At 47.4% G+C, this 27,742-nt stretch overlaps 2 protein-coding genes across 2 annotated transcripts; one reads left to right on the top strand and one right to left on the bottom strand.

Moving 5' to 3' along the window:
* Positions 1-7,338: 7,338 nt before the first annotated feature.
* Positions 7,339-7,857, bottom strand: LOC142461663 (translationally-controlled tumor protein-like). Its single transcript, XM_075563611.1, has one exon. The coding sequence runs from the start codon at positions 7,855-7,857 to the stop codon at positions 7,339-7,341; it is 519 nt and encodes a 172-aa protein (XP_075419726.1).
* Positions 7,858-15,962: 8,105 nt separating this feature from the next.
* CLN5 (CLN5 lysosomal BMP synthase) lies at positions 15,963-27,371 on the top strand. Its single transcript, XM_075562963.1, has 4 exons — positions 15,963-16,251; positions 22,347-22,512; positions 23,488-23,713; positions 26,431-27,371. The coding sequence occupies exons 1-4, from the start codon at positions 16,034-16,036 to the stop codon at positions 26,940-26,942; spliced, it is 1,122 nt and encodes a 373-aa protein (XP_075419078.1). The 5' UTR covers positions 15,963-16,033; the 3' UTR covers positions 26,943-27,371.
* The last annotated feature ends 371 nt before the right edge of the window (positions 27,372-27,742 follow it).

The following is a 27,742-nucleotide window of genomic DNA, read 5'->3' as shown; positions in this document are numbered from 1 at the left end:
TTAATGGTATCTTCTGAAGGGAAAAATTCATTTTAATGAAGTCAGTTTTATCCTTATTTTTAATGGCTTGTGCGTTTGGTGATTTCAGAAGAGGCATTAAATATATATTTCCTCAGTTATATACTTACTATAAGACGTAAGATACAGAAAAGTCGAACATATAAAGATGAGAAAACTATAGGTGGAACAAAAAGGTCTGACAAATAAATGTGAATATTAGGGAAAATAGAATTCAAACACATTACTAAAAATAACAAAAGTCACTATATAATGAAAGGTTCAAATCGCTAGGTAGCTAAAACAATTCTAAATGTATATGCACCTAATACTGAATTGTAAGAAGTAGATAAATCTACTTTAACACTGAGAAGCTTTCTACATTTCTCTTCTAGTAATTGATTTCAAGAAAATCTAAGATAACCTATATGATTTAAATACAAACAACATGTCTGATCTAATAATAACACAGAGTAATCAAAGTTTTTTTTAATCTCACCAAACATAAAAACTAATCATATAAAGAGCCATAAAAGCAAGTCTCAATAACCATTGAAAAGACTAGATTTATAAAGATATAGCATCTGGGGTCTTAAAGATTTTAAGGTAAATAAGTGGCCATTTAACTCAGAAGCAACAAAGCCCACATGGAAGAAGCACACCAGCCTGTGTGTTCACAAGGTGCCAAAGGATCAGTTATCAGGCATCAAAGAACAAAAAATCCTATCATTGTGTGCTTACCTCCCTGATACGATCACTGAAGACAAATGGGTGCATAAGCAAATGTGGTGCCCAACTATCAAAAGAAAGCTGATGGTGCCCGACTATCAAAAGAGATAGTGTCTGGGGTCTTAAAGGGTTGAAGGTAAACAAGCATCATCCATCTAGCTCAGAAGCAACAAATCCCACAGAGAAGAAGCACACCAGCCTGTGTGATCATGAGGTGTCGATGAGATCAGGTATCAGGCATCAAAGAACAAACAATCATATCATATTGAATGAGGGGGGGAGTGCGGAGTGGAGACCCAAAGCCCATTTGTAGGTCACTGGACATCCCCTTACAGAAGGTTCTTGGGGATGAGACGAGCCAGTCAGGGTGCAGTGTAGCAATGATGAAACATACAACTTTTCTCTTGTTCCTAAATGCTTCCCCCTCCCCCACTATCATGATCCCAATTCTGCCTTGCAAATCTGGCTAGACCAGAGGGTGTACACTGGTACAAACAGGAACTGGAAACACAGGGAATCCAGGATGGATGATCCCTTCAGGACCAATGGCGTAAGTGGTGATACTGGGAGGGTGGAGGGAGGGTGGAGAGAGGGGAAACCGATTACAAGGATCTACATGTGACCTCCTCCCTGGAGGATGCACAACAGAAAAGTGTGTGTGTGGGGGGGGATGTCAAACAGTGCAAGATATGACAAAATAATTATTTATAAATTATCAAGGGTTCATGAGGGAGGGGGGAGCAAGGAGGGAGGGGAAAAATGAGGACCTGATGCCAGGGACTTAGGTCGAGATCAGATGTTTTGCGAATGATGAGGGCAATGAATGTACAGATGTGCTTTACACAATTGATGTATGTATGGATTGTGAAAAGAGCTTATGAGCCCCTAATAAAACAATTTAAAAAAACAAGTATTATGTTCAGCACATCGTCTACAGAGTAGACCAGTTTTAAAGACGCATAAATAAAAGTACCAATTTCTACTCAACTCTTTTGGAGTCCAAGAAGCGAGTCCATTTTAAGAATGGCACTCTAAAAGGGCAATACTTCCTCGAGGACAAATCTCAGGGGTCAGGAAAGGGAGAGGAAGGGAACCAGGAAAGCCAGCGAGGAGATGGGATGAGCGGTGTTACATTGGAGGGATTGCAACGAATGAGTTGAATCAAAACATCTAAATTGTTGAATGAAAAACCATGGTCCATTCTATACTCGTTCACCTAATGCACAATAAAAAAATTAAGGGGAAAATTTTTTTAAGCGACACATTGAGCATGCTGCTTTCTCATCAGAGAAAGACAGAATATAACATGTGAGCCGTGGGTCTCCCGGGGGACTCATTAGCGGATCAGCTCACAATGTTAGCAAGGGCTGGTCCTGTAGCCATCATCTGCACAGCAGCTACCTAAATTCCAGACTCACAGAAGATTCATTCAGCAGAAACCACATTGTTGGCACAAGCAGCCCCGGCACAGTGAATGCATCATATGAATTAGGAAACGGGTCCAATGCCATGTTCCCTTCTAACAACAGCAGGAGCCCTGGTGGCAAAGTGGTAACATGCTGGGTTGCTAACAGCCAGGTCAATGGTTCAAAACCACCAGCCAATCTGCAGGATAAAGAGGTGGCTTCCTACTCCTATAGAGAGTTATACTATCATCAATAATTCATGTATTACAGTTTGTGGCAAAGCTACATTTGTATAAACTTTACTCATCTGTGTTTGAAATTCTTTACCAGTGGCTACATTAATGACACTATAATAGAATGACATGCCCGTGGAGATGATTGATAATTCTAACATAAAACGGCAATGATGTCTCTAAGGTGAACTGTATGGGCTCACACTTAATTCTAGCCCCAAATCTAAGAACAATTGGTCCTTATGACATGACCCTGCTTGGTACTCACCCTCATGAAGAAATCATTGAATATAAGGGTGCCACAGCAAAATATAAAGTAAGTACTTCCCAGCTATCAAAAAAAGTATCTGGAGTCTTCCAGGCTTATCTTCGACCAAGCAGCCATCTAAGTGAAACATCAACTAAGTCAATACAGAAGTGCACCAGTCAGTGTGATCTAAGGTTTGTAAATAATCTACTACAAAGCTGAAGGGGGGAATGGTATCAAGGTTCAAGTTGTGAACACTTGATTTGTAAAAGGCTATAGATGACTGTGGAAGCCCAAAATTCATTTGCAGAATCCCCAGATCTGACCATAGTTGAAGGATGTAAATAGCCTTTTTATCAAAGTATTGTAGAGATGATTATAGTAAATATAGTCCGTTTAAATTGTAACATCTGATTTGACCCCCCTTTTGGCCCACTTAAAATTGTATCATTTAAAAGAATTTTTAAGTGAAGAGGAAATTCATGTGGAGTAAGCCACCAGTGAAGTCCCTCTGAACACAGACCAGGGATGTGGACAGACTTGCTCTCATACAGAGTGCATTGGAAAGTGGACTGTGGCAGATTGTGTTAGTCTGGGTAGACTAGAGAAACAAATTCATAGACACTCATGTGTATAGGAAAGAGCTTTATATCAAGAGTAATTGTACATTAAGGAAACAGCCCAGCCCAGTCCAGATCAAGTCCATAAGTCCAATATTAGCCCATATGTCCAATACTAGTCCATAAATTCCTCTTTAGACTTACACAGCCATGCAACGATGCTGAATGCAGGAAGATCACAGGCCAGTGGGTGGAAAGTCTTGTGGATCCAGGGGTGGTGGAAGCATCTCAGTACTGGGGCGGGTCTCCCCATGGCTCCTCCAGCTCCCAGGGCTCTGGCTGCAGCAGCGCAGCTCTTTCAGGCTCTTCGTCAGTAATGTCTCTCAGGGAATGAGCGGGTGTCCCACCTCCAGTGAGCTCTTTATCTCCTTAGGGCCTCCAAATGAGGTCAAGCTGCGACCTGATTGACAGACTAAACTCCACCCCTTCACTCTTAAGTCTCAAATTGACACCAGACTGTGTAACTACCACACCGATTTAGTTATGTTAAAATCTAACACATTTGATCTTCCTTTTGACCCATTTTAAATTTGTTCTAGTTTTTGTTTTTGTTTTAACAGCACCACGTGGGTTTATTTGTACAACAAACAGCACAAGAAGACACCAGCGCCATGCAGGCAGCAGCCCAGGGCTCACACCAGTCCCTCTTGCCCTCACAGAGAACTCTACTTTGTGGGAGCCTGGGGGCCTTTGGGAGCTTGAGCTGGGGCAGGGGCCTTGGCTGGAGCATCAGCCTTGCTTTGTGCCTTGGCCTTAGGCCGGCAGAGCCTCAGACCCTTGGCAATACGTGCCCGAGCCCGCTTGCCAAGCTTTGGGTGGGCAATGTAGGCCAGTTGGCTGAGCTTGTGGTTGACGCCCATTGGGATCTTGGCCTTGACCTCTGTGGGCTTCACAAGATCCTTGATGGCCTCAGCGCGAGCAGCCGCAGCCTTGGCGTTGTTGGCCTGCATTTTCTTCAGGCCCTTCTTGTTGTGCTTCTTGGGGAAGCGCATGTTCCTCAGGAACTTGGGGTCCACCCCCTTAAGAGATTCGTATCGTTGTGACCGGGGTTTTTTGATGCCGTTTCTGTGCCATTTCCAGGATTGGTTGTGCGTGGTGTGGTTCTTGGATTTGGCCATGTCTGCACCGATGCCTGCAGCTCCCGGAATGCCAGGGACCGGAAGCTGTTCTAGTTTTTAATATTCTGTTTTTCAACTGGCATTTTTCTCTTTTGTTATTGTTAGTGTGGTAGTTACATAATCTGGTGTCAATTTGAGAGGATTACTGGTGAAGGGGTAGAGTGTGGCCTGTCAATCAAGATATAACCAAGATATAATGAGGCCTCTGTGTGGGCATGGCCTTCTCCTGAGGATTCTGGAACTCCTGTATTTCCTTTTGGAGGCGGGAGACACTTTCTCTCTCTGCTCAGTGAGAGGTGCTCTATTGACTAGATCCTGTTCCCTGGGAACTGGAGGAGCCACATGGAGACCCCTGCCAGCGCTGAGATGCTTAAACCACCACTGGATCCACAAGACTTCCAACCCACTGGCTGTGATCATCCTGCACTTGGCACCATTGCATGTGTTTTGTAAGTCTGAAGAGGACTTCATATATGGTATCTGACATCTGGGCTAAAATCAGACTTATGGACTTGGACCGAACTTGGCTGGAATGTTTTCTCAAAATTCAATTGCTCTTGTATATAGACCTCTTTCTTATATCCACATGAGTTTCTATGAATTTGTTTCTCTAGTCTACCCAGACTAACACAGTTAGCTTTGATTTTTTTTGGTATGTTTTTTTCGGTATATGTAATTCTAGATTTGTAAATCTATAGACAAAAACTGATTTGTGGTTTCTTAAGGGCATGGAAGGAGAGTTTGGGGGAAATGGGAGCTAATAACAAAGAGTACAAGAAAGAAGAAAGTATCCTAGAATTGATTGTGGTGATGATTATGCAACTCTTGATACTATTGCACTACTGAAAATTGTGTGATATGGATGTCTCAATGAAACTTAAAAAATAAAGTCACAGAAACTCACAGGGGCAGTTATACCTGCTCTACAGGTTTACTATGAGTGGGAATTAAGTTAATGGCAGTATTAGAGTATTTTAGAACTGAAGAGGCTTCAGAGATTTGGGGTTTTCTTTACTTAAATTTTTAAAATATTATGGCAAGTACTCTAAGATCTAACTAGTTAACCCCCAGTGTATGATTTCAAACATGCAGATCTATAAAAGTGTAAAATGAAATCACATAGCAGCAGTGATATATGCAAAAAGCATTCTTAGCCCAGAGAGATGGAGAAGAGAGTTAAAGAGATTTGTGGATGTCAATAAAAAGAAGTAACATGAGGGAGTGCATTTGGGGTGGTGATAGAAGTTTATGTATTAATTATAATGGTGATTATATGTATAGAAAAAAACAATATATGTGAATATACGTAAGGTACAAGGCACTGACCTTGTAGAGAGCAGCCCAACTCACAGCCCACTACACTACCAGGGCTCCATGAATCCAAGTTAAGAACAGTGATGCTAAAATAAGGTTCCTTATCCGGTGAATAGTCCTTTGTGCTGGGGACTGGAAGGATGGCCCAGGAGCAGGCCGTGCTCCTTTCTGTTGTGCACAAGATTGCTGATCTGACTCAATGGCACCTAAAAACAAGCCACGCTTGACCAGTGTGCTAGTTATGTAATCTGGTGTCAATTTGAGAGGATTATGAGTGAAGGGGTGTAGTCTGTCAATCAAGGTACAACCAATGAGACCTCTGTATGGGCATGGCCTTCTGCTGGAATTCTGGGAACTTCTAGATTTTCCTCCTTGGAGGCAAGAAACACTTCTCTCCTCTCTCTCAGTCCACTCCCTTGGAGACGCTCTACTGACCAGACACATGGCATTACACTGATAGACCCCGCGCTCTGGGAACTGGAGAAGCCACATAGAGACCCCTGCCAGTGTTGAGATCCTTATACCACCACTGAATCCAAAGACTGTCCACCCACTGGCCTGTGACCGCCCTGTATTCAGCGTCATTGCATGTGTTTCCTGAGTCTGAAGAGGACTTTATGGATTGGTATCAGACTTACGGGCTTGGACAGGACTGGGTTGGGATGCTTTCTTAATATGAAATTACCCTTTATAGAAAACCTACTCCTATATACATTCGTGTCCATAAATTTCTCTAGTCTACCCAGACTAACACACCCAGCAATTTGCTTCACTTACCCTCCCACCTCCATTTTCCTCATGTATCTTGGTCCACTGTAGCTTCACACCTGGGGAGAACATCTGTTGTGAGAAGACACCCAGTAAGAGATATCAAGTCAACCGTGCAGGTGCAATTCAGTGACCCAGCCCCCTCCTACGGCTTTTCTCCGCTGTCCACTCCTCTTCCCATCCGCTCCCTGCCCACTGAGGCTCCGTGACCTTCCTAATCCCTGTTGTCATATTAGGGAGACTTGGTGGCGCAGCTATGGGCTGCTGATCCAAAGGTCTGGGGTTCAAACTCACAAAGCCTGACCTCTGCCTCCCAGGTACCAGTTCACTTCCTTGGATGTAGTTTGACCCTGGTGCCCCCTTGTGATGGTGGGAAAGATCAAAGCCAGTTCCCCTGTACCTTTTGCAGGTGGTCTTCAAGCCTTTAAGATGCAGGCCACCCACCCGCCAACTAAATAACACTCCCAGGTGACACACACGCTCATCGAAGTTTGAGAAGCGGCTCCCAAACCTCGCGTCACGTGAGACTCATGAGGCGCTCTTACAAAGTCTACAACCCAGGCCACGTTTCAACCAAAAACGCATGGACATAACGTCAATCCCGACTCACAGCGACCCTCAAAGGACAGAGTAGAACTGCCTGTGCGTTTCCAACTCTTTATTTTAGTTTAGTTTAAATGCATTTTATTTTTAGACAACCTACACGACGTTTTTTTATTTTTCTTAAAAAAAAAGCCTCTGCTCCAAATAAATCAAGGTCACCGCTCCAAATAAGTCATGGTCACAAGTCGACGCAGAGCTCACGATGGCATCAGTTCCGTTTGTCTCGGTCCTGGTGTCGTGTGGGTGGACCGCGGGCAGCTAGGTGGAGGGGCGGTCGGTCGGTCGGTCGTGCGTTGCCCACTGTCAGCACTTCTCCATCTCTAAGCCGTCCTTGAAGAAGATCATGTACGGGGTCCCGCCGCCCTCGCGGTAGTCCAGCAGGGCCACCATGCCGTCGGGATTCATGTTCTCGCCCTGAAAGAACTGGTACTTCTTGAAATTGGCGAGGATGTGCTTGATCTGCTCGGCAGCCCCAGTCATAAAGGGCTTCACGCGTTCCGGCTTCCGCTCCTCCAGCTTGCCTTTGAGGGATTTCATGTAGTCCTTGATGTACCTCTTGTAGGCCTCCTTGGTGAAGCTGGTCTCCTGCAAGTGATGGTTCATGACGATGTCCACGCCGGTGACCACCGTGTGCTCGGGCCCGTCGCCCTCGGGGCCTTCGGCGGACGCGTTGCCGCCGATGAGCGCGTCATCGATGTGGCCTTGGGTCCTGCGGACCATGGTGCCCTCCACTTCCAGACACAGCCCGCCCGTGATCTCCCGGATCTTGTACACGTCGGAGAACAGCTCATCTCGGCTGATGAGGTCCCGGTAGATGATCATGACGGCGGCGAGAGGGCGGCGGCGGGGCTGGCTTCGGGGCAGCTCGGAGCTCGGAGCGGACGGCGCGAAGGGAGCGGACGGCGCGAAGGAAGCGAACGTTACAGCCGGCGCTGGGGGAGGGGCAGCAGGCGGAAGGGGAGGGGCATGCGGCGGAAGGGGAGGGGTGTCTTGCGGAAGGGGAGGGGCAACAGGAAGGGGAGGGGCTCCCACTCTTTTTTCTTTTCTTTTTTTTAATCCTTTGATTGGCGGCCCCTGCCACTCCTATCACAATCCGGATGGACAGCCATCCGTTGTGTCAAGCACATTTGTCCACTTGGTGCCCTCGTCATTCTCAAAACATTTGCTTTCTACTTGCGCCCTTGGGATCAGCTCATTTTCCTCCCTCCCTCTGAACCCTTGATAATTTATAAATTATTATTCTTCCCCTTCACCCACTTTTCTGTTGTCCGCCCACCAGGGAGGTGGTTATATGTAGATCCTTGTAATCGGTTCCTCCTTTCTACCCCACCCTCCCGGTATTGCCACTCTCACCACTGGTCCTGAGGGGTTCATCTGTCCTGGATTCCCTGTGTTTCCGCCTAGTGGTTTCTACCTGATGACCTCATGGTTAGCAGCTCAAGGATCCTTAGGCCATACTCCAGACCGATTAGTCTTGGCGAGGGGCAGAGGGGTGGGAAACAAGCATCCATAGCTTTTAAAGCTCCCAGGTAACTCCAAAGTGGGGACAAATTCAAAAACCACACCTACCACCTACGGCACTGGCTTTCAAACTTAAGAGACAGCAGAATCATCCCGGGGAGCTTCCCAAAACACTACTGCCTGATTCTGTCCCGAGAATCCTGGAGATGAGGCTTGGGCAGAAGGGCTTTATAAATGCTCCCAAGTGATTCTCATGTGCAGCCGAGTTTGAGAACTGTGGCCTAGTGCCTATAATAACACATGGTAGCTGAACCCACACTGCCTTTCCTTCAAAAAGGTTTCTCAGCCAGTGAGCTGAAGTGAAATGCAGTCAGCCTCACGGCACCCAGGCAACTCCTCAGTTACAAAGCAGCAGCAGGCTTGCTGGCCAGTCAAATCTCCGACATCCTACCACCCCACCCCGAAAACCTGGAGCCTTCCCCAGTTCTGCTGGACTCTGTTCAAGTGATTAAGGATGTGCATCTGCTGAGCATTAGGGCAAATCTCTTCACCTTCAAAAATAGAAATAAGCACAAATGATACCACTGCTTCCAGGCAATCTAGCAAATTAATCCAAGAGACAGAAACAGAAAGGAAAGTCAGAAAAATCACTAATTCTGAATGCTTCTCAGGCCAACATCAGCTATAAACATTACAGCCCAACCACACAAAAGAAAATGCAGCAGTCTTTTGGAGGGAAATTAAAATACAGCTATAAGTCAGCTTCCATGCATGGAGGGAAGGGAGGGGTTAGAGAAGCAGTAAAGGTTTTCAAATGTCTCTATATGCTTTTTTTAAAAAAAAATCATTTTATTGGGGACTTGTACAACTCATCACAATCCATGCATACATCCATTGTGTCAAGCACATTTGTACATTTATTGCCATCATCATTCTCAAAACATTTCCTTCTACTTGAGACCTTGGTATCAGCTCTTCATTTCCCCCTCTGTCCCGATTCCCCCTTCTCTCATGAACTCTTGATTCTATATGCTTTTTAAAGATAGGAAAAGGGACCTGATTTTATAGACAGAAATACATAGGACTCAAAAATCAAAGAAGTCATTAAATGGAGTCTTGAGATCCATCTAACACTGCCATTCCTGACCTTGGTTGCCTATTAGAACTAGGGACTAAACCAAAAACCAAGCCAGTTGCCATCAAGTCAGTTTGCATGGTGTAAAAGGATGGCAGTTTGAATCCACCCAGAAGCACTTTAGAAGGGCCTAGCTCGTGGCTTGTAAAGGATCACAGTCAGGAATGCACTAAGGAGAAGTTCTCCTCTGCAAAAATGGGGTCACTATAAGTTTGGGAACTAAATAATTAAATGGGAATTGGAAGAGCTGCCTCCTTAATCGAGAGTCCACAGCAATGATGTGGACAGAGCTAAGGGTTCAAGACCGTCCTCTGCTGATGTGGCATGACTCAAAATTAGAAATTCACCACAAACAAATTTGCAAATATCTATTAATAGTCAGAATGTAGAATATATGAAGTATGGCTCTAGGAAAACCAAAGTCATTGAAAAATGAAGTGGAACGTATAAAGATTGCTATTCTAGGAATTCATGGGCAAGGATTACAAGCTTCAGTGGGGGTTACACTTCCACATAAAGTAAAACAAAAATCCTCACAATTGGGCCAATAAGCAACATCAAGAAAAACGGAGAAAAGACTAGTCAAGGGTTTCATTTTACTTGGATCCACGATAATCCTCCTGAGAGCAGCAGTCAGAAAATCAAAGGATTTATTGCACTGGGCAAATCTGCCCTGAGTGTGAAACAGCACAAGGTGTCACTGAGGACTAAGGTGTGCTTGACCCCAAGCCAAGGTATTTTCAATAGCATGATATGCACTGAAAGCTGGACAATGCATACGGAAGAACAGAGAACGGATCTGACCTTAGAATTATGGGATTAGAGAAGGACATGACTATACCATGGGCAACCGGAAGAATGAACTAAACAGTCATAGAAGATACACCGCTGGAATGCTCCTGAGAATCCAAGGTCATGAGGTTTTATTTCACATACTTTGGACCCGTCCCTGGATGTTGTTCTTGGGAGAGAAGTAGAGGATCACGGAAAAAGAGGAAGATGCTTCATGAGCTGGATTGGCCTAATGGTTACAACATGTGCTCAACTGTAGCAAAGGTCGGGAGAATGGTGCAACGCTGGGTGCTGTCTCATTCTGCTGTCCACAGGGTTGCTGTGAGTCAGAGCCGATGATACCACGCCCCCTAACAACAGGTGGTTTCACAGTTCTAAAGCAAATGGGAGAGCAATGTGGGGGGAGTGGGGAGATAACAATATAAGGAATAAGAGGATAAGAAAGAAAACGTTCCCAAATTGATAGCGATGATTGAACTATTGAACGTTAATAGGATTGAACTATTGAATTGTATATGTGAATTAGAGGTTAATAAAACAGTTTTGAACATTTTAAAGAAAGCAAATGGGAGATAATATGCACACCCTCAGGGATCTGAAACAAATAGAAATTCCAGGGCCTTTCATGCCTAAAGCAGACTGCACAAGGAACCCCAGAATAAGAAAGAGGTTCCTACTCAATATTATCAGATAAAAACTACAGTGAAGGAAGAATGTCTAGAATATTACCACAGACCTTATCAAATACAAAGTTTTAGTAGTTAGAGGCTGGAGATAGTCTGTTTTCTGTGGGGGAGGGGGACAGTGCTAATTTCTGACCTTGGAGAAAAGATGAAATAAGCCAGCCTTTGCTGTCTCACAGGAATGGACCCTAATTATGCAAGGCCAAGGAGAGATAATGCAAATACAAACCTGCAAAGTAGAAAGGGAATGACGTGGGGGTAGCTTCTGACCTCCTCCAACTGCACGAGGGACAGAAAATCACCCCCATCAACATCAGCTGCCGACGGCGCATCCCTATGAGGCTCATATCAGACCTGCACCCACCTACTGACTCTCTTTACCACTTCTGCCATCAACTGTGCCTCCCACAAGTCTCTCTACTTTTCAGCTGGTTTCTAGTATTCACGGTAATCACCACACATACTGACAGACAATGCTCACCATTACACGGCTTAGTATCAGGGAAGTTAACGAGTTACAAGTCAGGCGGGAAATGATCAGAATATAGTTGAGGCAGGACAGTTTTGCAGCAAAGTCTTTCTCTGGCCCTCAGCCTCTTGGCCTGGCCACTGCATAGCTCTGGCAATGTTACGAAACTTGCCAATGTTACAAATTGTCAATAAAGGCCCAAAGGGCATGCCACCCTATTATAAGCCTGAGCCCACATGCGGGCACGCTCCGTCTTCAGTTCTCTCAATTAAGTGTCGAGAGGCACCGTACTCCACAAGTCAGACTCCTGCCCCAAAGCACTCAGCTTTACTTACTCTGTGCTGTGACATCCACTGCTGTCCCATGCGCTGGCTCCTGGTTCAGCTGCTGCTGCTCCTCCACTGCTACTGTGGTGTCAAAGCTGCCCCTGGATCAAGGAGGCTCACTCCTGGCTCTCCTCTTGCTGGTAGCAAGCTTCCTCTCACTTCCTGCTGCCGAAAGGGCTCATTTTATACCCAGCCGGATGGCAATCACAATTAACCTTGTGAGCAATCCCTCACAGCTGAATCATATCATGCAATCAATATGTCCCCCCACCTGCTTACTCAGACAGGTGGCAGTAACAAAGGCTATGCTGAAGGAGCCAAAATACCCAATTCATCGCATTACAAAGCCCAAAGACTAGGTCATTCCTGGAGAAAAAGCAGAGATAAAGGAATCTTTCTCTAGTCTCTTGCTCTCTCTGAAAATGACAACCCCTTGGCCTCTGTTCAGAGTCTCTGACCTCAGAGCTGAGGTAAACGGACCTCCATCCGGTTCAAGTCATGGCCAAGCCACTCTTTAAAGGTAAACACCTAGAGCCTAAAGCGTTGGATTCAACCATCAAGCGAACATTATAATTGCTTAATTCTGATCCTCTAGTCCTAAACAGATGTCTTGAGCTCTTAAATGCCTGTCTTGCCATGACTACCTATGTTCAACAAAGCAAGACTTGAATGTTTCTGTGTATATTAACTTAGAGCCCTACAGGACGGATGTCAACCTTGGTATGCAATGAATTTGTCAAGCTCTCCTTGCTAAAACTGCAAGTCAACCTGATGCCCTTGACAAAGACTGGATGGAAGAAGTCACTGCACCCTTTGGTCTGCCTCTGAGCTGGAGGACAAATAATCCTGCAGGAAAACAAGGCTGAGCTCTGGACTGTACTCACTGCCATAGAGTCTATTCTGACTGATGTCGACCCCCTCGGGCAGAGCAGAACAGCCCCTGTGGGCTTCTGACCTTCTCCATGGGAGCAGAGTGCATCATCTCTCGCCCACGGAGTGGCTCGTGGTTTTGAACTACTAGCTTTGTTGCTAGCAGTCCACTATGCCACCAGGGATCCTTGTGTAGGTAGTACCTCAAAACCCCAAACTTACTGCCTGTGATCAGGTCGATTCCAACTCACTGGGACTCTATAGGACAGGATAGAACTGCCTCTGTGGGTTTCTGAGACTGAAACTGTTTATAGGAGTAGAAAGCCACATCTTTCTCCTGTGGTTAGTGGCCCAATGTGTAAGCCATTATGCCACCAGGGCTCCGTGTAGGCAGACCACACTAGGGGCTGGGAAATGAGACCATCTTGTCTAGGATGCAAATACTCCTCTGGATAGTTTCTTTTTTTTAACCATAACATAATGATTACTCATTATTAGAGGATTGCAGGCAGTATCTGTCACTTTTCTATAAACTTGTAATATTTAAAAACATCATTTTATTGGGGGATCATACAACTCATCACAATCCATACATGCATCAATTGTATAAAGCACATTTGTACGTTCATTACCCTCCTCATTCTCAAAACATTTGTTCTCCGTCTCCGGATATTTTCTATCCCAAAGATGTAGCAACTCTTAGAAAGTTCAACTCTCCATCTATGGAGCCTGGCTAGGATCACAGGAAATCAGGAGCAAAGAACGCAAGCATTATTATTCAGGTAGGATGCTACTACTCTGAGTTCCATATTCTGAAAAGATATTTAAAAGAAATGTATTACATTATTCCAAACCCCAAAGCCCAACCCACTGCCATCGAGTCGACTCCATCTCATAGCTCCCCTGTGTAGGGGTTCGGAGACTGTCAATCTTTCCAGGAGCAGACAACCTCATCTTTCTTCCACCAAGTGGCCGGTGCGTTTGAACCACAGACTCTGAAGACAACAGCCTGATGCCTAACCCACAGCCTACCGGGGCTAGAGTAAATACTAGTCAATCTCGGCTTGCTGAATTAATTTATTATTATTAAAGCAACCTCATAGAAAACCTGTCAGGCTGATTCTAACCTTGGCCTTGGGAGAGTATTTACAAAGCTGAAGGCCACTTACAGAGTATTTACATACTCTACCCAAGGCACTAATGTTGAAAAAGCGTGATGTCAGCGCCATGCAGGAGAAAGCTCAGTTGCTTGAGAAAACACCAGACATTTACGTTGAAGATGAGGATGGTGGCAATAACCGTGTATTAGAGTGTTGGGGATGATCAGTGGTTAAGAGCAGTTCTGGTTTCTGACTGCTGGGGATCAAATTGGGCTCCACCACCCCTAACTTATGTGATCTTAGGGAAGTTACTTAATATCTCTGTGCCCACCTGCCCTCAACCTAAAAGCAGGCACAGTGCAGTACCTTTTGCACAGGGTTGCTGAACAGGTTTGCCATGTGACCTTATCACACACACAAAAAAGTTGTCATCCGTCAATTCCCACTCATGGTGACAAGTGTGTGCTGAGGTTTTACGAGTTGTGACTGTTTGGGTGCAGATTTCCAGGCCTTCTTTCCCCAGCACTGATGGGTTTCCCTTAGTAGTGGAGCGCTTTACCAAGTGTACCAGCCAGGGGCCCCACTGCACACGCTTCAAACTCATTGCCAGCAAGTTGACTGTGACTCATAGCACAGGGAAGAACTATCACTGTGGGTTTCTCTTTATGGGAGTAGAAAGCCCCATCTCTTTATGGGAGTAGAAAGCTCCATCTCTTTATGGGAGTAGAAAGCCCCATCTTCCTCCTGAGCAGCGGCTATTGGTTCACGAACTGCTGACCTTGGGTTAGCAGCCTAGCCCATAACCACCACACCACCTGGACATGCCAGCTGGGTCAAAACCTTGAAAGTAGTGTGTATCTGCTCACTGAATAGTTTGCTTTGCTTCGTTTTTCGGCATATAGAAGCTTCCATCTGATGCTAGTTTTCCTAGCCTACTAAACTGCTCGTAGGAGGAGTAAAAATATATCATCAGAATAAATAACTCTTCAAGATCAATATAACAAGGATTGAGAACTACAGGAGCGCTGACTCCAGCTTCTCAGAGTTGTCTTTAAAAGTCTAACACATAAGACACACCGATAGTCAACGTTATTCGTCTAAACCAGGTCAAAAAGCCCATTGGTGTGGATCTGACAGGGCAGAGCAGAACTGAGCCCCAAGGTTTCCAAGACAGCAAATCCTTTAGGAAAGCGTATGATCATGGCTCCGGGGTCCAGCCCCAACCTGTGGCGACCAGACACGTGCTAACCCAGGCAAGCGTCTACGCAACAGACAGGTGCACCCTGATCTCATAAACGTTTTGGAGAGCTGTTACTGTTTGGGGTTAATTACGAGATATTTGTTAACCTCTTACTTCATAATGAAACCAGGAAGTTAATTATATGTGGGACAAGGGGTCCTAGCCTGTCTTGATGTTTCAAGGACCATCTTAAAAGCCTAGTGTAGCCCCTTCTGAGAATAATGCTTTTAATGGTCTAACATAATAACAGCAGAGCAGCAAATGAGAAATCTTTTAAATTAACCAGTACTCTAAAATCTGTCTTACCACTGATTAGGCTAGAATTAAAGGAGTCAGCTGAAAACACAAAGCAGTCTTCTCTCTCTCCTCTCTCTCTCTCTCCCGCCCGCCCTGTTAAGGTCTCTATGAATTGGCTCAGTAGTCCCAGTGTTTTGAAGGGATTGATTCCGACAAGGCAGAGCATCTGGGTGGAAGATGGATTCAACAGCATCTCCAAGCGTGGCACAGGCCGCACGTTGGTACCGCCGGCCACTCTTGTCATCACAGGCTTAGGCTGGGGGCGCAGGTGATCTCCCCACGGTTGGTTCTGCCTTCCTCCCTACAGCCACCAGGTCCCAATAGAGTCCCGCGCACTCCAGGCTGGACGCCACTTTCTCTAGCCCCGCATTCCGTAAGGGTTTGAGGCTTCGTGTTGCGGCCGGTCGTTATTCCCAGTGCAGGCCCTGCGCGCCTTCTGGGTCCCTGAGGCCCGGCCAGGGCGGGGAGGAGGGGAAAGGTGGCCGCGCGGAAGCCCGGGCGCTTCGCTCCGCCTCGCTCCGGGGGCGCGTCACGTGCCGCGGAGGCCGGCCCGGCGGCCGAGTAGAGTCCCGGCCCGGGCGGGACCCGCAGTCGCCCGCTGCCCGGCGCCGGAGCGGCTCTGCGCATGCCCGGCTCGAGCGGCCCTCGGCCGTCGCGGGGCTCGGGAGGCTCCGGAAGCACCTGCGGGAGCCGCCTCATGGCGCCGGCCGCGAGGCAGCGGGGCGCGGCCCTGGAGCGCACGCCCTGGCGCTGGGACCTGGCGCTGCTGGGGCTGACGGCGGCCTCCGCGGTGTCCCAGGCCTCGCGAGAGCCCGCCGGGCGCCAGTGGCCGGTGCCTTACAAGTGAGTGTGGCGGGGGCGCGCGCTGGCGGGCGCGCGGAGAACTTCCCTCGGCGCGCGCGCGGCGCGGTGAGTGCGGTTTCGACGGCGGCGCGCGCGCGGCGCGGTGGTGGGCGTGGCTGAGGCGGCGGCGCGCGCACGGCGCGGGGTGGGCGTGGCTGAGAAGGCGGCGCGCTCACGGCGCGGGTGGGCGTGGCTGCGGCCCGCGTGACACTCGAGGCCGCGCCGAGCCCCCGCTCCTGCGTGGAGCAGAGTCCAGAGCGCACGGGTGTCAGCTGCTCCTCGGGACGCGCCGCCCCGGGGCCGTGTTAGGGTTTAACACCCGCTCAAGACCGACATCTCGGAGCAAAATACAGAGTAATCTTAGTTTATCACATGCCTTTTAGATTAGATGCAAATAGCGGGCGCCTGCGTGAGGCGTTGGAGAAGACTAACTTGCTGCTTGTTAGCAGTAGTAGTTAAACGTTGCTACAGTTTGTAAGATGACAGCCCTCCCTGGTTGGTATTAGCCCTGAAAAGGCGTGGGGAAAGTGCTGGGAGCTCCTACCCCCCTCAGTGCCGGGCACGCCAGGAAGGTGGTCCCTTTGATTGTCCACTCCCGTCGGCTGGAAAGAGGACAGTCATAAGTCGGGGACAGAGGTTGCAAGACGATTTACGTGGCTTAGGGTGTCGTCGTCCCCTGTCCTCCCCCCTCGCGCTAACCGTGGGGTTGGAAGCTCGAGCCCACTGCTGTTGCTCAGTCTTCAGGGTCTGGCCCTGCTCTGTCAGCCACGCGTGAACTCAGGTGGGCACCGCAAGCAAGCGCAGCAAAGGGGCTTTATGGGGCGCCGTGAGAGCCTGTGACCAAATTACAAGGTCCATTTGGGCTGGTCACCTCAAGGTCAGCAGTTTCAAACCGCCAGCCTCTCTGGGAGAAAAACGAGCCTGCCCGTCCATGGAGCAGGACAGCACACTAGGGTGGGTGGAGGGTAAGTGAACCCGATGGACTGGTCCATTGGCTGTAAAATGGGCTCACACAGAACAGTGGTGAGGATGGGGCAGGACCGGGCGTGTGTCCTTCGGTGGTACACAGGGTCGCCTAACAACAACCCCGTTACAGTGTCAGAAACCCCCAAGGGTCGGTTCTGTCCTGTCCCACAGGGTCGCTAGGAGTCAGCGTGTTAGTTTAGGATTTTCATTCCTTAGACCTCCGCTCTGGCCTCTTCCCACTCCTGCGCTCTAAGAATGGGGATCTGTCTGTCCAGTCACCTTTCCCCAGAGGAGCTCTAGATGCGCTCTCTCCTAAAATGGGCTCAGGAGCTCCAGAAAGGAACACGTCTTGGCAGACTCCGATGCATGGAAGGCACAGGCTCTGGAGGCTGCTTGCAGCTGGGCGGGCCCTGTGGTTATTCTTTGTAGACGGGCTTTGTGGAATGCTGAAGATCAGGAGGTGCAGGTGGGAGAATGGCGTAATAGAAGGGTGGATACGCGTGACATACCAAACTGAGGGTAATGACAAGGGCAACACTTCAGCTCCGGGCTCTAAGATTGGTAGGAGTTGGAATTGACTCAAGGGTGGGTAGTGAGTGAGGTGTGGGCAGGGGCACCCACTAGGATCCGCTCAGGCCTTTAAAAGTGAGGGGGCTGCCCACATGCGGACTGCAAGGCAGGAGAGCTAGCCATTGGGAGCAGAGCTCGGCTTCTGAAGTTGTCTGGCCTCTAAGTATTTCTGCAAACATTTCAAGTACTAAGTCTCTACTTTCCACACTTAAATATAGAGGACTTTAGCTATTAGGTTAACCCGTAAATTACTCTTTTTAAATTACCTTTGGCTTAAACTAAATTATGCTATAAGTTATGCAAAAGCCTTGCTGCCGTAGTGGTGACATGTTGGACTGCTATCTGCAAGGTCAGTAGTTTGAAACCATCAGCCTGCTCCTTGGGAGAAAGCTGAGGCTTTCTACTCCCATAGAGTTACTGTCTCGCAAACCCACAGTGCAGTTCTACTCTGTCGTATAGAGGCACTATGAGTCCACATTGACTCCATGGCAGCAAGTTTGGTTGCTTTCAGTGAGTGAAGCAGTCATTTAAAAAACTGGAAATGACCTATATACAGTTAATGAAGATGTTTATACCAGGAGGCAAACCGATTGTACTTGAGTGGACCCCAATCATGGCGCCCCCATATGTTAAAAAGTAGAACTGCTTCATAGGGTTTTTTTTCTTGGCTGTTACTTGTACGTACAATTGCCCCACATTTGTTTCGATGGGGGGGGGGCGGGGGTTCAAACTTGCTAACTTTTAGATCTTTTAGAAGACAGTCATTATGCCTTCTGGCACCTATAAAAATGGGTGCATAAGCAAATGTGGTAAAGAAAGCTGATGGTGCTCTGCTAGCAAAAGATATAGCATCTGGGGTCTTAAAGACTTGAAGATAAACAAGCAGCCATTTAGCTGAGAAGCAACAAAGCCCACATGGAAGAAGCACACCAGCCTGTGCGATCACGAGGTGTCGAAGGGATCAGGTCTCAGGCATCAAAGGGCAAAAAAACATATCATTGTGAGTGAGGGGGAGTGCAGATTGGGGGCGCAAAGCCCATCTGTAGGCAACTGTCACGAGGTCAGTTCTGATTCAGAGTGACCTGTGTGACGCATAGCCACCAGGCCACAGGGATCTAGGGCTCGTCGCTTATTTGCCTTTCTCTCTAGAGGCAAGTGTAGAAGGTTCTACAGAGCTGAATTCTATTATAGCCCATTAGCCCAGCCCAGCCCTATTACTCTGGCCTATTCAGACCACCCTCTTTTCTGGCCTAAACAAGAGGTCTCCAGAAAGAACATGGAAAAATTGCATCATCTTTTAATTCCATTTTCCCACAAATTTTTTAATCTCCTCTATTACTGGGCCTGGAGTGATTATATTTAAGCTTCCTAGCTGGGTTCTCCCAGCCGTAATTTGGTCTCACTTTCTACCCCCTTCCACATCAAAAAGCAAGATTTCCAGCAAATTCCATGGAATCAGATCTGCAACTTGGATCCTTGAAACACGCCCATTTAGCCAGTTTGGGACTGCAGAGGGCCCCCTTCACACTGGTTCTGTGGCCAGACAACTAGGTCCCTGCCCACCCCCCTCACTACCCTGCCTGCCAGCCAGAATTCAGAATGCAAGGAATATAGTGTTCAGTGCCCACTTGGAGACTTCCAGTGCCTGTGTTTGCAACCAGCTTGTCCTACTTTGAAAACCGTAAGGTGTTTTCCCCGGGGCTGTGCCTTAACCTTCCTCCAACCTCAAACCAAACACTGCCGATTCATCGCAACCCCCTGTGGGTTTCCGAGGACCACAGTTGTTCACGGACTAGAAAGCCCAGTGGTTCTCCCTCGGAGCTGCTGGTGATTTTGATCTCCTGACCATATAGATCACAGCCCAAGGCCTAAACACTACACCACCATGGCCCCTTTGGGCCACCCACCCACTTCTCTCACCAGGCAAAAATGATTTCTCCTTTCTTTGTACCCACACAGAACTTCTGTACACTTCTTTAGCTTAGCCGTGTTCACCCATCCCCTTGTTGTCCAAGCAGTTCAGACGCATAGCATCCCAGTAGGACCAAGAAGAACTCCTCGTGGGAATCTCAACAGGCGCAGACTGCTCATCTTTGTCCTGTGGGGCAACTGGTGCGTTCAGACCATCGGCCCTTTCGTTAGTAGCAGAGAGTGCTTAACCGCTGCCTCACTCAGCGCCTTAGTTTGTTGCTGTTGTTGTTGTAATTAGGTGCCATCACATGGGTTTCACCTCATAGTGACCCTACTGTGCGAGCTCCCAATAAAATGATTTTTTTTTTAATTCACTGGACCAATAAAGAGTTTTGTATCAGTTAAAAAAAAATGAAAAGAAAATCACAGGGGCAGTTTTGCCCCTTCCTGTAGGGTCACTGGCAGCCTGCACAGACTGGCAGTGAGTGGATTGAGCCTCCTTCACCCAGCATGGTGGCCTTCTCCAAGGACTGCCCTTTCCTGATAACATGTCCGAAGCACGTCAGATGGTCTCCCCAGCCTGACTGTAGAGGAGCATTCTGGCCATACTTCCTCCAAATCCGATCTCTTTGTTCGTTTGGCAGCCCCTGGTACTTTATGCATTCTTTGCCAACACCAATTCTTCTCAAATGCATAATTTCTTCTCCTGACATTCCTTATTGGCTGATTAGGAATCAGCCAATCACGTGCACCGGGCACTTAAAAATAACGTGGCTTGTGTCCGGCGCACCTTAGTCCTCAGGGGGACATCTTTGCTAACCATTTAAAGAGGTCTCTGCAGCAGATTTGTCCAACGCAGTCCGTCCTTTCGTTTCTTCAGTGGTGATTGTGGATCTAACGGAAATAAAATCGCTGACACCTTCCATCTCCTCTCCATTTCTCATGATGTTGTGAGGATCTCTGTCTTCTTGATGTTGAGGTAAAATGTGTACTGAGGCTGCAGCCTCCGGTCATCAGCAAGTACTTTAATCCCTTTCAGCAAGCAAGGTTGCATTCACTGCGTATCCCCGATGGTTCACGAGCCGTCCCCCAGTCCTGATACAGTGTTCTTCTACATGCTCAGTATAAAATCAAAACTACCCACTGCCACCGCGTCGATTCTGACTCCTTGTGACCCTATAGGACACGGCAGAACTGGCCCTGTGCGTTTCCAACACTGTGATTCTTTGCAGTGGTTTCAAACTGCTGACCTTGCGGCTAGCTGCCCGATGGGTAACCAGCATACCACCAGGGTACCACGCTGCAGCCTAATTGCGGTGCTCTTTCAGTGATTGCCCTCTCCCCACCCTAAACTCTGTGACGAAGAGAATTTTAATTTTTGTTTTCTTTTTTTTCTAGCAGAGTATCGTGCACATAACAGATCCCCAACAAATATTGATTTTTAAATATTGATCAATTCTTTAGGAAATACAAAATACATTTCACTTAATCATTATTATATTTCAGTATGGTCTGTGTAACATGCAAATTGTATGTAAATTTACATCTCATTGAAACATACTCACTTGCTTAGTAGACACTTGTCTGTCTTCTATCGGATCTGGATCTGTGAATATTGAGCACTTGTTGCCTGCCTTCAATGTCTCCCAGTGAGAGCAGAGAACAGGGAAGCATGTATTTATCAAAATGCTTTCTGTGGGTCACTTGCTACTACAGATAGAAAGGAAAGCCTCTGGGTGGTTCAAATGGCTTCTGCTCAGCCACTACCCCAAAGTCGGTGGTTCAAAGTCAGCAGCACAGCGGAAGAAAGCCCTGGCCAATTGTTTCCGGAAGGCTTATAGCCAAGAAATCGCTGTGGAGCAGCAGTTCTACTCTAACGCCTGGGGTCACCCGGAGATGGAATCGATTCCCTGGCAGCGGGTTTGGTGTGACTGTTAAAGACATAACGAGTCTGTTTGCAGGGTCCATTCATGTCTCAATTTGCATTTAGTGTAGGACGAACTCTGGGTGTGTTCCTTGAATATGTTACCAGGAGGGAGTGGACGCCCAAGGTCTGTTTGTAGGGTCCCTGTGGATTGAGTGTCCTGTGACTCCCCGCGGACCACAGTCGAGGATGTGAACAGCCTTCATGTCACACAAAGGGCGCTGAAAGTGGACTTCAGCAGCTGGAGTTGGGCTGCAATGCAATTCCTTGTCATTGAATCTCTCTTTTGACCCATTTTGAATTTATGCTGGTTTTTAAAATACTTAATGCTGTCTTTTTGATGTAGGTTTTCTCTAGTTTTATTGGTTCTTTTGTTGACGGGTTCTTTTTGTCTTTGTTTTGGGGTTTTCTGTACGTGTTTTGGGGTTTTAAGTCCATGAAGACAATAACGGGATTAATAGTTTCCTGGGGCCGGCGGGGGGGGGGGGGCAGATGGGAGTAAGTAGCAATGAGTTCAAGGGAGAAAAAGTTCCAAAGTTGATTGTAGTGATGACTGTACAACCCTTCTTAAGATGGTTGAGCCATTGATTTGTAGAGTATGCTAATTCTATCTCAATAAAACTATTTTTTTAAAGTTACAGACCCTGAAATTAAAATCTCAAATGTGGGAGAAGACCCAAATTCCTGTCAGAATCTAAGTTGAGGGTTTCTTTGTCTCAATTAGGCGCTTCTCCTTCCGTCCGGAATCAGATCCTTATTGTCAAGCGCAATACACTTTCTGTCCGACTGGCTCTGGGATCCCAGCTATGAAGGCTGATGACGTCATTGAAGTCTTCCGGTTGCAGGCCCCGGTGTGGGAATTTAAATATGGAGGCCTGCTGGGGCACGTGGTAAGGGGCCTCTTGTGTTTCTGGTGAATCAAACGACTTGGTTATTGAAAGCAATTTGCGGGAACGCTGCCCAAACAGCTGGTTTCAATCTTATTTGTTCGTATTCCTCCTTGCCTATTTACAATGAATTGTCAAAAATACCCATCAGATTTTGTAATCGTTACCACAGCAGGCGCTTGGAGCAGTTTTAACACTCTGAAAGGGAGCCTGGGTGGTGTCAGTCAGTTGCTTGCCTGAGTTTCAGGTCGTGGGTTCAAATCCACCACTAGCTCCATGGAGGAAAACCCCGGTGAACGGTAGCCATAAAGATTTAAAAAACAACACTGTGACATCAACTGGATTATGGCTCATAGTGATCCTGTAGGACCAGCATAGGGCTGCTCCACAGGGTTCGAAAGCTGTAATCTGTACAGGAGCACAATCTGTACTCCAGCACAATCTGTACCCCATGGAGCAGGCTGCTGGGGTCGAACCGCTGATCTTCAGGTTAGCTTTAACGGATGCATTACCAGCGCTGCTCCACAAAGAGCCACATAATTGTTTGCACTTTAACATCCAGCCTCTCCATGAGTGTAGGGTCAGCTCACCAGCAGCTAATGACGCTCTCTTGAAAGGGAACCGAACTCCCAGAAATCAGAAAGGAGGGTCCAGGGACCAGCGAGGCAGGACCTCCCCCTCCCCCTTCCTCATCCCTGCGCATTGTGCTACTTTCGCAGGTGGCTCGCCACGCCCTCCTCTCACAATGTTGTGGGCCCGTCATTTCTCCCAGAGACTGGCAGAGCCGCAGGGAAATGATGAGTGGGTGCACAAAGCGTGCATCCTTTCGGGGAGCTGCAGTCCCTGAGCGCACGTGGTGAGGGGCCCCAGCATGTAGCACCTTAGGAGATCCACTGGGCAGCGCATCCAGGGGCGAGGCACTGCAGGTGCCCCACATTTTGTCCCCATCGCAAGCCTGGCTGTCTCTTCTTTCCACAGAAAATCATGCACGACGCGATTGGATTCCGGAGTACTGGGACGGGCAGGAACTACACCATGGAATGGTACGAGCTCTTCCAGCTGGGGAACTGCACGTTTCCGCATCTCCGACCCGAAATGAACGCCCCTTTCTGGTGTAACCAAGGCGCCGCCTGCTTTTTTGAAGGCATTGACGATGCGCACTGGAAGGAAAATGGGACAATGGTTCTGGTGGCCACCATATCGGGTACGTACCCCAGCCCGGCAGTGTGTGATGCTGGCCTCAATGTCCAGATCCAAGAAGCAGCTTCCACCGAGGCTTCGCAGTCATGCCCCACATTTTAGCAATCATTTGTAAAGAAAAGGTGTTCTCCAGCGGCAAACTTTTGGCCCAAACTGGTACTCAGGCCACATTTTGCCTGTGACTTAGGGCACACAAGTTTCTTTCCAGTTATACCACAGTGGCAAAAAACAATGGCAGGATGGAATACTTGGCACAATTAACTTGAACTTTCTTTGTAAAATAATGGGGCAAAATTCACAAAACCCTTGACAAAATAATCAGTAAAGAGCCTGTTAATGAAATCTAGACTTTTTTTCTACTATGGAGAAACAGTAATAACGAAGAGGCAGCTGTGGGCATCTATAAACATTACATCTGGGAACTCTGCCCCGTTGGGTGGTTCTGAGTCGTAACGGGCATGGTGGCAGTGGGTTTGGTTTGGGCCTTACCACCATCCATACAAGAAGTCCTAGTGACACAGTAGTTAAGCACCTGGCAGCTACCTGACCTGAAAGGTTGGTGGTTGAAACCCACCCAGATGCTCCACGGATGCCAGCTGTGGCAGTTTGCTTCTGAAAGCCCTTTCGGGCACTCTCCGCTAGCCGGTACGGTCGCTGTGAATTGACTTGATGGGAGTGGGTGGGGCTTGATCTTTGATTCCTCCTGAGTTTTCATCACACAACCCACTGAGATAGTTACTTTTATTCTTCCTGACTACAGATGAGGAAACTGAGGCACAGCTAAGTAACGCATGTCCGTCACGACTCCCAACTCTGTGACAAAGTAGAATGTCCCATCAGGTTTCCAAGGCTGTATATGAATACGTAGAAGCAGCCTACCTCGTCTTTCTCCCCTGGGGCAGCCGGCGGGCTGGCCTCTGTGCCACCAGGGCTCCTGCCAGCTAAGTAAGTGGGATGCAAACCCTGGAAATTAAGCCCCATAAGCCATTCTTTTAACCATCTCACTGGACATTACATATTTGAGGTTCCTTGAAGAACAATTTAAAGAAGCCTTGGTGATGTAGTAGGTTATGAGTTGGGCTTCTAATTGAAAGGTCAGCAGTTCAAACCAACCAGGTGCTCGGTGGGAGAGAGTTGAGGCAGCCTGCTCCCGTAAGGATTTGCAGCCTCAGAGCCCCTAGAGAGCCTTTCTTCCCCACCCTATGCGCAGTTAGAATCGACTTGATGGCAGTGGGTTTGGGGGTTTGTATGTGTATGTTTTAATCTTTTAAGTAATCAGCTTCTTTGTGCTTAGTCCTGTCCATTGGCCTTTCTTCATGTTACAAAACAGTCCTTTGAAGCTCTGTTCTCTCTTAAATGCCACACCGGCTGATGTGGAAGAGCATGAGAAACAGAATCCCTGATTCTACGAAAAGAGGATGTCAATAGTTGAACCATCTGAATCCCTCACATTGATAAAAGGCAGAAGCTATCCTCATTTTCCAGGAATTGGAGGCTTGGATTTATGGGGCCAAGTTATAAATAACCGAAGTCCGCTCCCAGTCAGCATGCAACGTTGGGGCCCGGCTCTGTCAGACATTATAAATTCCCTGATGGAAGTTGCGCTGTGCAGAGTGCCCCGTTTCCTAAACACTTGGAGAGTTTCCCTGGCTGGGTCCACCGTGGGAGGAGGCTAGGATTAGACACCATGGAATCTGAATTTGGCCCAGACCGGATTTTTGTTGTTTTTTTAAAATTCTACCTGAGTTTATTCACTGGAGAGCTTACGTGGGTAGCGTTGCTCCATGTAGAATTCCATCAGCTGCACAGACAGAGAGAAAGGGACATAATAAAGGCAGGTGGGTTAAGCAGCACTCTGGTGGCATGGTATGTTATGAGTTGGGCTGCTAATCTCAAGGTCAATAGTTCAAATCTGCCAGCCACTCCAAGGGAGAAAGACGAGGTTTTCAGCTCCTGCTAATTTGATGAGGCTTCGACTCACATACTTTGACATGTTATCAGGAGTGGCCAGTCAGTCCCTGGAAAAATGGCATGATGCTTGATGCCTGGTATAACAGAGGGGCAGCAAAAAGAGGAAGCCCTCAAGATGGTGGGTTGACACAGTGGCTGCAGACATGGGCTTTAAAGGTACCAGGGGTGAGGATGGCCCAGAGCCAGGCCATGTTTCCTCTGTTGTCCCTAGGTTGCTGAGTCAGCCTGACTTGATGGCACCTGTCATTTCCTCGTGTGTTGACTGCCAACTGGCCTGTAGTGAACCTGTCCCTCAGGCAGCCAGCCACAATTACACATCCTTTCCTCCTGGCAGAAAGGCCGGTCATCCCCACCTGGCCGGTTTGTCTTCAGTTACCTTTGCCCCGTTGGCCCTTTCCTCTTCTGTGATGGTGCCCTTGTTTTGTTTTCTTTTTGCCTCTTCAATCCAAGTGGTACTGTGTACAGAGAAAGAGGACTTCAGCAGTCATACAGTTTCACCTTTGACCGGCAGCCTAAAGGACGATGATCGCATTCGTGGGTGAGGCTTCGGCATCCACTGCAGCTAGTGTTTGTAGTTCAGAAGTACCTTATGGCTTGAACAACGGAATGAAAATGAACTGAGTTTGCACTCCTATTGTGAGATGAAGAATTGGCGATTGTTTACTCCTGGATCTGAGGTTAAAAAGTTTACTTAGAGTTTAATGATTCACTTAGGTATTCATGTAAGTTTTTGTTTTGCTTTCTCTCTAGGAAACATCTTTAACAAAATGGCAAAGTGGGTAAAACAGGACAACGAGACAGGCATTTATTATGAGACATGGACGGTCCAAGCCAGTCCAGAGAAAGGAGCAGAGACGTGGTTTGAATCCTACGACTGCTCCAAATTTGTCTTGAGGACATACAAGAGGCTGGCCGAACTCGGAGCTGACTTCAAGAAGGTAGAAACCAACTACACGAGAATCTTCCTCTACAGCGGAGAACCCACTTATTTGGGAAACGAAACATCTATTTTTGGGCCAGTAGGAAATAAGACTCTTGCTTTAGCCATAAAAAAGTTTTACTACCCTTTCAAGCCGCATCTGTCAATCAAAGAATTCCTAGTAAGTCTTCTGCAAGTTTTTGATGCCGTAATGATACGCAGAGAATTCTTTTTGTTTTACAATTTTGAGTACTGGTTTTTACCTATGAAATTCCCATTTATTAAAATAACATATGAAGAAATCCCTCTGCCTAACAGAGACAGACCACACTCTAGTTTGTAAAAGCCTCGATTCTATCATTTTGGGGGTTTGTCGCCCCCCAGCAGCATCGTGGTTGTGAAGGGACTGACTGCACATGAATGGATTTGAGGCCGTTCTCCTTGCCCAGCTGATTCAACAGACTTGCTGTATGTAGGTGCTGGCACAGGACTTGGAACAAAGGTCAAAACCCGGACGTTGGATGACCTTGACAAGCCTATGTTAGTGTGGAGAATTCGGTTGCATCTGTTATACACATATGCACACACATACATGTCTATATATGCAGATGTCTGTGTGGATGTATGTATATAGCTTACTGGCGTGCTCTTAAGGGCCAGTAAGCTATAGTTATGGTGTGCCAATGCTTACATAATACCCTCAGCGATAAGTTTCCTGGTGTGAGCGGCTTTTCCTGTTATAATAAACTATTTCCTGATTTGGTCATTTAAACTGGCTTTATAGCTTTCATGGTTTGGGGAGCTACAGCTAACAGTCTGATTGGGCCCCATTCATTTAACCTTAAAGACTTACTTGGAAACCAAGGCTGGGATGTCTCTGCTTCCAAGAAGTGATAAAAACAGTGTCAACAAGAAGAAATCTGAGCATTTGACCAGTAGCCAGCCTTTGGAAACGGGCGGGACCCGGTGTTTTTGTGACTTACACTACTAACCATTACTGAACCCTCGCTTCCTCAGCTCTCCTCTGATTCATCTCTCAGGGCTGCTACTACGGTTACGCTTGTGTTCGGCATCGTGCAGCTACAGTGACTAATCAAAGAACAAATTGTCATCCTTGATCTTGCTTCATGTGGTTGTGAGCGC

This window comes from Tenrec ecaudatus, chromosome 11, assembly GCF_050624435.1.
Source record: "Tenrec ecaudatus isolate mTenEca1 chromosome 11, mTenEca1.hap1, whole genome shotgun sequence".
Taxonomy (NCBI): Eukaryota; Metazoa; Chordata; class Mammalia; order Afrosoricida; family Tenrecidae; genus Tenrec; species Tenrec ecaudatus.
The sequence above is the reverse complement of the archived record's forward strand: the minus strand, read 5'-3'. Positions and strand labels throughout refer to the sequence as shown.

Bases quoted from the DNA above. Each gene is read 5' to 3' on its own strand.
- CLN5 (XM_075562963.1), top strand. From the start codon at position 16,034: ATGCCCGGCTCGAGCGGCCCTCGGCCGTCGCGGGGCTCGGGAGGCTCC. The intron at 16,252-22,346 runs GTGAGTGTGGCG...TGTCTCAATTAG, and splicing joins CAGTGGCCGGTGCCTTACAA to GCGCTTCTCCTTCCGTCCGG. The intron at 23,714-26,430 runs GTACGTACCCCA...CTTTCTCTCTAG, and splicing joins TCTGGTGGCCACCATATCGG to GAAACATCTTTAACAAAATG.
- LOC142461663 (XM_075563611.1), bottom strand. From the start codon at position 7,857: ATGATCATCTACCGGGACCTCATCAGCCGAGATGAGCTGTTCTCCGAC.